This window comes from Bubalus kerabau, chromosome 3 (assembly GCF_029407905.1).
Source record: "Bubalus kerabau isolate K-KA32 ecotype Philippines breed swamp buffalo chromosome 3, PCC_UOA_SB_1v2, whole genome shotgun sequence".
Lineage (NCBI taxonomy): Eukaryota > Metazoa > Chordata > Mammalia > Artiodactyla > Bovidae > Bubalus > Bubalus kerabau.
In genome coordinates, this window is record NC_073626.1 from 12,371,346 (window position 1) to 12,384,659 (window position 13,314).

Here is a 13,314-nt window from a genome sequence, read left to right on the forward strand (position 1 = left end):
ACTGTAACAAATCCAATAAAGACTTTAAACATGATCCACATTTAAAAAGAAAAAAAAGTGAAGCTACAAAGTAGATAAGTAGTATAATAATCCAGAGGAAAGGTCAAGCAGGAGTTTAGCTCCCCAACCAGGGATTGAGGGCTTCCCTGGTGGCTCAGCTGGTAAATAATGTATCTGCCTGCAATGCAGCAGACCTGGGTTCAGTCCCTGGGTTGGGACTATCCCCTGGAGAAGGGAATGGCTACCCACTCTAGTATTCTGGCCTGGAGAATTCTGTGGACTATATAGTCCATGAGGTTGCAAAGAGTTGGACACGACTGAGCGACTTTCACTTTTACTTTCAACTAGGGATTGAACTCACATGCCCTGCATTGGAAGGTGAAGTCTGAACCACTGGACTGCCAGGGAAGTCCTTGTATCTTCACTTTGAATATCTAATAGCTATCAAAACTGAGATGGTCAGAAAAGAGAATTTTTGTGCATCCCAATCAAATTTTTCCTTTCCTAATCTTCTTCGCAGTTAATGACATTTCTGTCCACCTAATAATATAGGCTAAAATATTAACAGTCATTCTTATTTCCTATCTTTCTTCAGTTCTTATATCCAATTTTTTGTTGGCTCCCGCTCCAAATTAAATCATGACTTCAGCCACTTTCCCTGACCTCCATTGCTATTACTCCAGGCTAAGTTCTCATCACGCTTCACTTAGTTCACTGCAATCCCTGCTTGCTGGATTCCCTTGACCCTTTTGGTCCATTTATATTCACTGCAAAGTAGCCGGAGTGATCTGTTATTTTTATTATCAAACAGCAATGTATTGGGTTGGCCAAAATGTTCATTTGGATTTTTCCAACCCAAACATTTTGTGCTACATGTCTGTGTACATTCTGTCTAGCACACACAAGGCTAGACAGACAACAAGCAAATAAATACTATAATTTCTTATGGTGATAAGAGCAAAGAGAAAATAAAAGACTGTTGGGATAAAGAGTGATTGGGAGGGAGGAAGGTTACTTTGGATGCCCAAGTCAGGAAAAGATATTAAAGATAAGAAAGAGGCAGCCAGGTGGAAAAATCAGCAATATCCTAAGATGGAAAAAGTTGGTTGTGTCTCAGGACCAGAAAGAAAGCCCACCATAGCAGAAGTGGGCTGCATGACAATGTACACAATGCTACATTTTGGTCAACCCAATATATAAATATGTATATATGGATATCAGTTCAGTTCAGTTCAGTCGCTCAGTCGTGTCCGACTCTTTGCTACCCCGTGAATTGCAGCATGCCAGGCCTCCCTGTCTATCACCAACTCCTGAAGTTCACTCAAAACTCATGTCCATTGAGTCGCTGATGCCATCCAGCCATCTCATATATATGGATATATACATCCATAAAATTTAAGTGAAATGAAACATACAAATTTTAATTCTTCTGTTTTATAAGCTTTAATCCTATCACAATATATCGATAGAACACTAACATAACATCAGAACATTTTCTCACACCTCTTTATAGTCAGTCCATGTCCCCTATCTCCAGCCATAGCGATATAAAAAAATTTGTTCAGATTTTTTCTTCCTTAGATAAATTTAGCTTGTTGTAGAATTTTATATACATAGAATCAATTCTGTTCTTTTGTGTGAATCTTCTTTCACTTAGCATAGTGTTTTTGAGATTTATTTGTGTTGTTAGATATATCAATAGTTTGTTCCTTTTTAGTGCTAGCTAGTACTCTATTGTATACATATACCACAATTTTCTTATCCATTTTTGGGTTAATGAACACTTGGGCTGTTTCCAGTTTAGGGTTATTAGAGATAAAGCTTCTGTGAACATTTCCATACAAATCAGTTTTTGGACATATATTTTCATTTCTATTGGGTAAAGACCTCAGGAGTAGAATTGTTGGGTTATAGGGTAAGATTATGCTAGGTTTTATAAGGAACAGTCAGATCATCTTTCAAAGCTGTTATACTATTTTATACTCCCAGCAACAAAGTATGGGAGTGCCTGCTTTCTCTTTCTGCACTGTGGTTTTATTTCTTGTTCACTTTTTAACATCCAGTATTTGGGGATGTGAGCTTTATATAGGCATTCCCTACAATACTCCCAGGGCTTCCCCGGTGGCTCAGGGGTAAGGAATCTGCCTGCCTGCCAAGCAGGAAATGTGGGTTCGATCCCTGGGTGGGGAAAAATCCCCTGGAGAAGGAAATGGCAACCCACTCCAGTATTCTTGCCTGAAAAGTCCCATGGACAGAGAAGCCTGGTAGGCTACAGTCCATGGGGTCACAAAAGAGTTGGACACGACTTAGTGCCTAAATGACAATACTCCTGCCTTAACTGGACAGTGGACTTTATCTCCTTCTCTGTGCCCTGAGCATCAACAAATTAGAGATTAAATTCACCAAAGTTAAGCATATACCCTTAGGATAAAAGCCAGTTTCAGGGATGTACCAACTAGGATTCTGGTGTTATTTCATTTTGGCATCTGCAAACCCCTTACTTATTTGCTACATCTTGAAAGCATTAAACGTATAAAATTATCTAGAATTTTTAGTTGTTTTTCATGAGAGAGATTCATTTCACATTTTAATTGGATTCGATTTCATTTGGGACATCTAGTCTGCCTTGCTGTCATAATTGGAAGTCTCCAGAATGTACTTTAAAAACTGTAAACACAGGTTACATCACATCTCTGATTAAAATTTTCCAACGGTTTCCTATGGCCCTTAGAACAAAACTGAACTTCCTATTTGACCTTCATGGCCCTGTGTTGTATGACCTGTGCTTACTCCTGTGATTTCATTTTAAAACACTACACTTCTGCTACGTGGGCTTTCTTTCTGGTCCTGAGACACAGCCAACTTTCTCCATCTTAGGATATTGCTGATTCTTCCACCTGGCTGCCTCTTTCTTATCTTTAATATCTTTTCCTGACTTGGGCATCCAAAGTAACCCTCCTCCCTCCCAATCACTCTTTATCCCAACAGTCTTTTATTTTTTCCTAGCTCTTATCACCATAAGAAATTATAGTATTTATTTGCTTGCCTTGTGTGTGCATGCTAAGTCGCTTCAGTCATGTCCAACTCTGTGCAACCCCATGGACTGTAGCCCACCAGGCTCCTCTGTTCATGGGATCCTTCAGGCAAGACTACTGGAGTGGAGTACTCTCGCTATGCCCTCCTCCAGGTGATCTTCCCGGCCCAGGGATCAATCCCATGTCTCTTATGTCTAACCTGCATTGGCAGATGGGTTCTTTATCACTAGCACCACCTGGGAAGCCCTAGCCCTGTAAGAGAATGTAGATTCCATGAGCACAGAGACTGTCTCTTTTGTTTTCCTGCAGTTTTCCCAGTGCCTAAAATTGTACTGATAACCTGGAAGCACTCAGTGAGGACTTGTTAAATGGAAGCACAAATAAACTCATTGTGAAGGGACTAACCTCTGTTTACAATAAATGTAGCCATGCTGGAATATGTAAATATTAAATTTCCATTTAAAAATGAAGCTGACTTTCTTTTATTTCTCCTTTACCTAGTGTTATTTGGATTCTTAAGAAACTTACTAGGGACTTCATGGTGGCCCAGTGATTAAGTATCTGCCTTCCAAGGCAGGGGACACAGGTTTGATCCCTGGTTCAGGGAACTAAGATCCCACATGCCATGGAGCAACTAAGCCAGTGCACTGCAACTGCTGAACACTCGAGTTCATTGGCCACAACTAGAGAGAAGCCCATGTGCTGCAACTAAGCCCCAATGCAGCCAAATAAATAAATTTTTAAAAATATTTACTATATGTGTGTATTATCTATGATTTACAGGGGCATTATTATTTGTTGTATAAAGAAGATGCTAAAAAAAAAAAAAAAAAGTTAAGGAATTTCCTGGCAGTCTGGTGGTTAGAACTCTATGCTTCCACTGCTGGAGGCCTGGGTTCAATCTCTAGTTGGGGAACTAAGATCCCACAAGCCTTGTGGTGTGGAGGAAAAACAAACAAACAAACTGGTTTTCAAAGGGTTGAGAACCATTGTGTTAAGGCCTCATGTGCTGTGCTTAGTTGCTCAGTCATGTCTCTTTGCAACTGCCACACTCCTCTGTCCATGGGGATCCTCCAGGCAATAATACTGGAGCTGGTTGCCATGCCCTCCTCCAGGGGATCTTCCCAACCCAGGGATCGAACCCAGATCTCTTGCATTTCGGGTGGATTCTTTACCGTCTGAGCCACCAGAGAAGCCCTAAGTGCTCGTGACTGCCTATAACCTAAGCACCAGACCCATATTTCTCTATGTTCTACTGAACAGCTTGCCCTCAGACACTGCATGGCATTCTAGATGTGTCCAAAGCAAATTTCACCATCTGGCTTCACAAAACTTTCTCTTTGTGCTTGGTTCCTGCGTGTTTCACTCTGGGTCACCATGTCCCTCAGTTCAGTTCAGTCACTCAGTCGTGTCCAACTCTTTGCAACCCCATGAATCCCAGCACGCCAGGCCTCCCTGTCCATCACCAACTCCCAGAGTTCACTCAGACTCACGTCCATCGAGTCTGTGATGCCATCCAGCCATCTCATCCTCTGTCATCCCCTTCTCCTCCTGTCCCCAATCCCTCCCAGCATCAGAGTCTTTTCCAGTGAGTCAACTCTTCACATAAGGTGGCCAAAGTATTGGAGTTTCAGCTTTAGCATCATTCCTTCCAAAGAAATCCCAGGGCTAATCTCCTTCAGAATGGACTGGTTGGATCTCCTTGCAGTCCAAGGGACTCTCAAGAGTCTTCTCCAACACCACAGTTCAAAAGCATCAATTCTTCGGCGCTCAGCCTTCTTCACAGTCCAACTCTCACATCCATACATGACCACAGGGAAAACCATAGCCCTGACTAGACGGACCTTTGTTGGCAAAGTAATGTCTCTGCTTTTGAATATGCTATCTAGGTTAGTCATAACTTTCCTTCCAAGGAATAGGCGTCTTTTAATTTCATGGCTGCAGTCACCATCTGCAGTGATTTTGGAGCCCAGAAAAATAAAGTGTGACACTGTTTCCACTGTTTCCCCATCTATTTCCCATGAAGTGATGGGACCAGGTGCCATGATCTTCGTTTTCTGAATGTTGAGCTTTAAGCCAACTTTTTCGCTCTCCACTTTCACCTTCATCAAGAGGCTCTTTAGTTCCTCTTAATTTTCTGCCATAAAGGTGGTGTCATCTGCATATCTCAGGTTATTGATATTTCTCCCAGCAATCTTGATTCCAGCTTGTGTTTCTTCCAGTCCAGCATTTCTCATGATGTACTCTGCATATAAGTTAAATAAGCAGGGTGACAATATATAGCCTTGACGTACTCCTTTTCCTATTTGGAACCAGTCTGTTGTTCCATGTCTAGTTCTAACTGTTGCTTCCTGACCTGCATGCAAATTTCTCAAGAGGCAGATCAGGTGGTCTGGTATTCCCATCTCTTGAAGAATTTTCCACAGTTTATTGTGATCCACACAGTCAAAGGCTTTGGCATAGTCAATAAAGCAGAAATAGATGTTTTTCTGGAACTCTCTTGCTTTTTCCATGATCCAGCAGATGTTGGCTATTTGATCTCTGGTTCCTCTGCCTTTTCTAAAACCAGCTTGAACATCAGGTAGTTCACGGTTCATGTATTGCTGAAGCCTGGCTTGGAGAATTTTGAGCATCACTTTACTAGCGTGTGAGATGAGTGCAATTGTGCGGTAGTTTGAGCATTCTTTGGCATTGCCTTTCTTTGGGATTGGAATGAAAACTGACCTTTTCCAGTCCTGTGGCCACTGCTGAGTTTTCCAAATTTGCTGGCATATTGAGTGCAGCACTTTCACAGCATCATCTTTCAGGATTTGAAATAGCTCAACTGGAATTCCATCACCTCCACTAGCTTTGTTCGTAGTGATGCTTTCTAAGGCCCACTTGACTTCACATTCCAGGATGTCTGGCTCTAGGTCAGTGATCACACCATCGTGATTATCTGGGTCGTGAAGATCTTTTTTGTACAGTTCTTCTGTGTATTCTTGCCATCTCTTCTTAATATCTTCTGCTTCTGTTAGGTCCATACCATTTCTGTCCTTTATCGAGTTCATCTTTGCATGAAATGTTCCCTTGGTATCTCTAATTTTCTTGAAGAGATCTCTAGTCTTTCCCATTCTGTTGTTTTCCTCAATTTCTTTGCATTGATCACTAGCCCCACCATCATTTAATCAGTCGTCTAGTGTTATCTTTGTACCTCTTCAAATTACTTGTGACTATTCTTTTCCATCCCCATTTCCATGACTTAGTTCAAATGCTCATCATCTTACCTGTAGAACCTTGAAACATTTTTCTCTTGCATCTTCTCACCACCCTCTATCTCTGTTATTCATAGACTATATAAATATCAGTCATATTATGAGCAATGGAATAACAAAACATTGTATGACATTGACCATATTACAAAATTCACATTACACAGCGCCCTTTCTAAAGTTTCAAATCTGGTCATATTCCTGGCACCACATTGCCTGCCAAAGTAAATCCACTCTCCTCAGCATGGTTATACCACCCAGGCTCCATCTTAGTTCTTTAGCTTCTTCCCCAACTCCATCCATGCCCTATACTCCAGCCATACAGACCAGATCTGCAGTTCTCAAGAGAAGTTCTTATGTTGCCTGAATGGACTTGGACATATTTTCTCAGCCAGACTCATTTCCACCCCATCTCCTCTGTCTTGCTGCCAGAATCTATAAACATCCTCCAAAACTTAGCTCAGCCTTCACCTCCACTGTGGAGTTTTTCATCTCACCAGACTGGATTGCCTGGGTCTGAAAAAGCCTGAAATCTCCCATAAGTCCTTGAAGTATTACACTTCTGTGCTGTCCTGTAACTCCTCATATATATCCCCCAACTGTAATGCCAGCTCCTCATAAAATCACGACCAGCCCCATGTTTATAAGAGACTAGACCATAAGAGATATATAACAAGTATTTCTTGAGTAGATTAATGAATCTTGCACTTGTATGGTATATATTTCTTCTAAGGAACATAATTTTCAATCTCTAGTTTGTGAGCTTGAATTAATATTTCCCCATGGTACTTGAGATTTCTTTTATACGTCCTCAGAGTGGAATTTAATTAAACCATACTTAACATAATTACTGCATATCTGGGCTTGAAAACAAACAAAAGACAGAATCCATAGTGTTGTGAAGCTCACAGTTGTGAGGTCATGGTGGCATCGTAGACTTTTGAACTTTAATCAAGGTTCATTTTAAGGAGTGGAAAGTAGTGAGGTGAAGTCTCAAAGACAGCCTGTAGCAGAATTAGACTAGAGCCAAAATTTCCAAGTAGGAAAAACACAACACAACACACACACACACAGAAACAGAGAGTAGAAGAGTGCTGTGTAAGTGCAGGAAACATTTATATTTAGCCAGTAAATGACACCTATTTTATTTTTTTATTTTCAAAGAGCTATTTATTGTTGTTAATGTTAGGCTATGCTGGGTCTTCGTTGCTGCACACAGGCTCTCTCTAGTTGCCATGATTGAGGGCTACTCTCCAGTTGCAGAGCACAGGCTTCTCTTGTTGTGGAGCATAGGCTCTAGAGTGCGCGAAGCTTCAGAAATGGCAGCACCTGGGCTCTAGAGCACAGGCTCAATAGTTGTGGTGCGTGGGCTCAGTTGCTCCCCAGGGATCAAACCCATGTCCTGCTTTGGCTGGCGGACTCCCAAACCGCTGAACCAGGGAAGTCCTGTTTTTATTTTTTTTTATTAATTATTATTATTTTGCCACACTGTGTGGCATGTGGGATCTTAGTTCCCTGGTCAGGGATTGAACCTGTGCCCTTTGACTGCCAGGGAAGCCCCATGACACCTTTTTAAAAATTGGAAACCACTAGTAAAGTGATGAGATCATTAGTAGCCTCAGACAAGTCAGTTAGGCTCTGTGCCTCATTTTCTTTCATTTATAAAGCAGGGGTAATAATGGCTGCCATCTGGAGTGTTGAGGGAATTATAAATGTTGCAGGTGAAACACTCCATCAGCTAGGAATGCTTTGGCTGTGAGCAGCATAAAACCCAGTAATACCTGAAGAAGGAAATGGCAACCCACTCCAGTATTCCTGCCTGGGAAATTCCAGGGACAGAGAAGCCTGGTGGGCTACAGTCCATGGAGTCGCAAAGAGTCAGACGTAACTGAGCGACTGAACACATTGAGGACTAAGAAATACAAGATATATCACTAATATAACACTAATTTGTACATATTATCACTTATTAGAACATCTGTAGGGTATGTCAGCTATCACTTTGGAGAATCATGTTATCATACTGAAATTATACTCAAAGAAGCCTAGGAAAAACAATGGAAATGTTTAAAGTATATTTTCCCTATGAAAGAGTATTCATAAATCTTACAGATTTCAAAGAATATAAAACATGAACTGGAAAACCCATGAAAAATATATAAAGTCTTTGGGTATCATAATTATATCTCTCAACTAAGTGATGTATTATATGCTGTATCACATGCTTTTCACAAAATAAAACATGAGATTTAACGAATGTTTTTATTGTGAAAAAAAACAATCGTAGGATCTTAAGCAAATAAGCTTTTTTTGTAATATATATTAAAAGTCTGAATGGAGGAAGTGGCTGGCCTTAATCCAGCAGCATGAGTCTTGGAAAGTTTCTTGGCCTTTTCTTTATGTTGGTGGCCTCCTGCTGGTCACATGAGGGTTAAAGGGCCTGCCATCATGCCTGCATTCCAGACTGAAATGATGGGGGAAGGAGAAAGGTCCTCCTGGGACACCTGTCCCTTGTTATGGGGACCGCAAGTTCATCTAGAAACGCCCAGCAGAATTCTGCTTATAACCGTGCTATCCTGTCACCATCCGTAGCTAAACAAAAAGCTACAAAAGCAGCGGTTTGACTTTTAAGCGTCTGGAGTAGAAATGTCAGGAGAAAGGGAATGGGGAGTAGCTTTAATTTTTTTTTTTTTAATTTGGCTGTGCTGGGTCTTAGTTGTGGCATGCAGAATCTTTTAGTTGTGGCTTCTTGTAGGATCTAGGTTCCTGACCAGGGATGGAACTCAGACCCCTGCATTGGGAGAATATAGTGTTAGCCACCGGGCCACTAGGCAAGTCCTGGGAATAGCTTTTCAGTAGTCAATGAACAAGACCTTTCATAGGAACCTACCATAGGAGGCTTAATTTTGTTCTTGTTGTTTAGTTGCTAAGTTGTATCTGACTCTTTGTGACCCCATGGACTGTAGCCTGCCAGGCCTCTTCGTCCATGGGATTTCCCAGGCAAGGATGCTGGAGTGGGTTGCCATTTCCTTCTCCAGGATATCTTCCCCACCCAGAGATCAAAGCCACATCTTCTTCACTGGCAGGTGGATTCTTTACCATTGAGCCACCTGGGAAGCCCCAAGAGGGTTAATGATGAGCAGTAGTTGAAATTTTAAATAAATCTTTGAGGTTTGCTATGAATTTTGCAGTTGTCTTGATCTCTGCACTCTTAAACAATGAACTTCTCATTACAGAGTAAACAAAGAATTGGCTGGTTTTGGTGTGTGGTCTGTGGCTTCACCACATATCTTACACATTTCTTGAAGCTGCCTGGGATGGTGGGGATTTGGTGACTTGGGTCGTGAACGCCATTATTTTGTCGTTAGCCTTCATGGTAAAGATCCAGTATGAAGCTGGTCTTTTTATCTATTTTTAATACCTTGGATTTGGAGGTAGAGGAAATTAGATGAAACCCCCAAACACACCGAAGATCATGAAATAATGAAAATGTAAGTGGAAACATGCAGAATCAATGCATCCTTTATCATTCTTAACAGCTTAAATAAAATGACTGACTATTCCCAAAGTCAAAAATAATTCAGAATTTAATTGGCAAGGGTATTTTAAGGTTCTGTCTTTTTCTATTTTTCTCCCGCTTTGGTGAAGCTATGAATTATGTTGCAGGCACTGAGCATCTTGAAATAGTAGTTACTAAGACAACGTCTTGAATTAGGAATTAATTGAATCTTTAAAAATTCTCCTATGTGCGCATACAAACATACTGGTATTGTGCTTCTCATCTTGCCTTGGCACAACATCTTCCTAAGAGGAGATTATATTCTTTAAATTTTGAAAGTTAACATTTTCACACCTCCATAAGTAAGTAGAATCCTTTCCACATGATAGAGAATCTTCTTCCAAAAGGAAAGCTACTTGCTACACATAATGGAGTCATATTATATGACTCAACTTCCACCAAATTATGGTAAATAGCTGCTGTTATCTGAAAGTTGATTCCAGAGTTCCCATGATTATTTGTCCACGATACCTGGGCCTGTTAACTGTTTGCTTTTCTTAATTTCTTGTTGTGAGCATGAGGTTCCTCCAACATGGTAAATTATGGACACTGAATTTGAGCTATGTAAGAGCTGGAAGACACTCCTGATGATATGAACTAAGTATTCCAGCAGAATATTTCTGTTCTTTAGGGAAGCATAAGTCTTCCTATAGTCACAGAAGTTTAGAGGTAAAAGATACTGTCAAGGACACACGAATCAAAGTACCGATTAGCTAAGTCACTTTCCCAGCACTGTTAACTAGTGGCAGAGAGAAAACAAAATCCCAGGTCTTCATACACTTGAACTCCTTCACACTGTTTTGCAGAAATAACAACGGTCCTCTGCCATCTGCTTCATTCTCTACCTCCAGGTTGTGTGTCAACCACTGTAAAGTGCTATGGATCCAAAAGGGGTTGAGACGTGATCTTGCCCTTACAGAGCTCATAATCTTTAGAATCTTTGAGAGGAATGAGGAAAATGGGAAGGCCCTGGTCTAAGTCAAGTCATCTCTGCCCATGTAAGAGAGGCAACAGTCACATGGTAGTGATTTAAATTAAATGAAGACTTTTCTCTTACTAATTCTCTCTGCTCTACAAAATCTGTCTTAAAAGGTTGTATTATGGCTTTGTGTCCAGCAGAATGAGAAAACAAATCTCGGCTCAGCCTTTTGTCTTTCTGCCTCTCAATGTCTTTGCCAGTAAATAAGGACGATGACAGTGCTTACCCCTAGACTTGTGACGTTATAACACAGAATCTCTAATACGTGCATTACAGAAAGAGCTTACTATAGGCCAGGTGGTCTTCAGAGACTCCAATTTTCTTCTTATATTTATGCAGTCCAGTTTTCATCTCTCAAACAATTTGACCTTCAAGACTACAAGGTAAAGTTTTCTCAATACCCTTCCTTTTATGCCTTCAGGATCTGGTGACTCCCAAAGCTGCTGGCAATGCAGAGCTCTTAGAAATTTACAGGAGTGACTGTGGATTAGGGGTGGGAGTGGGAAGAGTTGAGTAGGATGTGTGGAGTGGGAAAATGGGAAGAAAGTTGTAGCCAGCAGCCACTGCAGGCTCCCCCACCATGATAGAAGTGTGGCTGCCAGTCCTCCAATCCAGGCCAACTCTAGAGCAGCCAACTGAACTAAGAGCCTTCAGCCCCAGTGTTCAGGATTTCCATTCTATTCTCATTTCTCACCCACTGCCATATGAGTATCAGCAGGGGCTAGTTTAACATGATTTAGGAAAATATTCTCTACACTGGGAATAGTTAGAAATTTCTGATGGTTTTTTTTTATTATTATAAAACAATGATGGCTTTCTTCATTGTAAAAAGAATATGTCATTTTTAAAAATTGGAAAGAAAAATGTTGAAACATAAACACAATATTTTGAAATGTCACCATCTTCTAAACACAAGCATGGCAGTGAGTTGTTGAGAAAAGATTTGATATATGAATAATCAGTATTTCACCAGGGCTTCCCTGATGGCTCAGTGGTAAAGAACCCGCCTGCCAATGCAGAAGACATGAGTTCAATCCCTGGGTAGGGAAGATCCCCCGGAGAAGGCAACCCACTCCAGTATTCTTGCTTGGGAAATCCCACGGACAGAGGAGTCTGGTGGGCTACAGTCCATGAGGTGGCAAAAGAGTTGGACGTGATTTCACAGCTAAACAACAACATTTCACCAGTGTTTCAGGAAAAAATGTTTTTCTTAGCTTAAGCTTTAAAGTGTCATAATCAGTCAGTCAGTTCAGTCGCTCAGTCGTGTCCGAGTCTTTGCGACCCCATGGACTGCAGCAAACCAGGCTGCCCTGTCCATCACCAACTCCCGGAGCTTGCTCAAACAATAATAAATATATTCAGAGAATTCATTTGCTTCATTTCAGGTATCTTTATTGGTATGTATATTAGTATAGTATGTATATTTTGTTCCCATAAATTTGGGAAACGTAAGTGAATATGTGTATGTCAAGGACAACTTTGATCTGTAATCATCTGTAATGAATTAATATCTAGTACTCTATGCTTTCTGGACATTATGAAATACAAAAATAAATGCCCTCAAAATGCTCAGAGTCTACTTGGGGAAACAACCATTTCATTGCTGCCAGAAGCTGACCTCATTGTCTTGCTAGCAGCTACTGACTGTGGTCCAAGATTCTAAAAAAAGACATCCCAACTCACAAGTCAGCTCCAAATTGCAGAAGAAATACAGTTGCACATTTACCACCAGTTCTCTGGTCTTCCTTTTCTATCTCCCGGTGCTACCTCATCTACTGTCTATTCAAGGAGAAATGTGTTGCTGAGCCTTTGTTCTACTTACACATTAAAATATAGGATTGAGGACATCCATTCACATGGGTCAGGACACTGGGCTTTAAAATTTTTAGATTATTCATAGAAATTTTTGTTCTGAGTTACCTAAATATCTGCCTTAGTTCTTTAAAAGTATACTTGTAGGATAAGATTGAGTCATAGTCAAAAGAATGTTTGTTTATCCACTTAGCTGGTACACCAGAAAAGGGAGCCATATTTATCCAAATCTGAGTTGCTTGGCAACTGCATCAGCCTTCCATTCTAGTTAACCAGCTGTGGATGGAGCTGTTAGAGTCCAGTATATGAGCTAACACTCACATATTCACAGAAGGCCTAGATCTACAGCCAACCTGGCCTATGATCTCAATAGAATCAATGCTTCTGGCATTTATAAGATAATAAGCTCCCAGATTTGAAAGGGGCCCAAAATGTTATTTAATCTAAGTGCCATCCTGTCTATAACTTCACTGCTGAGCTCTGGACCAACCGCTGCATAAACATCTGCCAAATTCAGTGAACTATTAAACGCAGAACTTTTTTCAACAGTGCATTAGCATGCTTGAGATTAAACAGATGGGAGATTTCCAAATAATAACAGTGTTTATGTTTCAACATTTTTTGTTCTCCAATTTTCTTAAAAGGACACATATTCTTTTTACCATGAAGAAAACCATT

The 13,314-nt window shown here is 40.7% G+C and overlaps 1 protein-coding gene across 1 annotated transcript; it reads right to left on the minus strand.

Moving 5' to 3' along the window:
• Positions 1-5,467: 5,467 nt before the first annotated feature.
• Positions 5,468-6,148, minus strand: LOC129645476 (uncharacterized; the record flags this gene model as incomplete). Its single annotated transcript, XM_055570701.1, has 1 exon — positions 5,468-6,148. A coding segment is annotated over exon 1 (681 nt), but the record flags the coding sequence as incomplete, so codon positions are not given.
• Between the last annotated feature and the right edge of the window lie 7,166 nt (positions 6,149-13,314).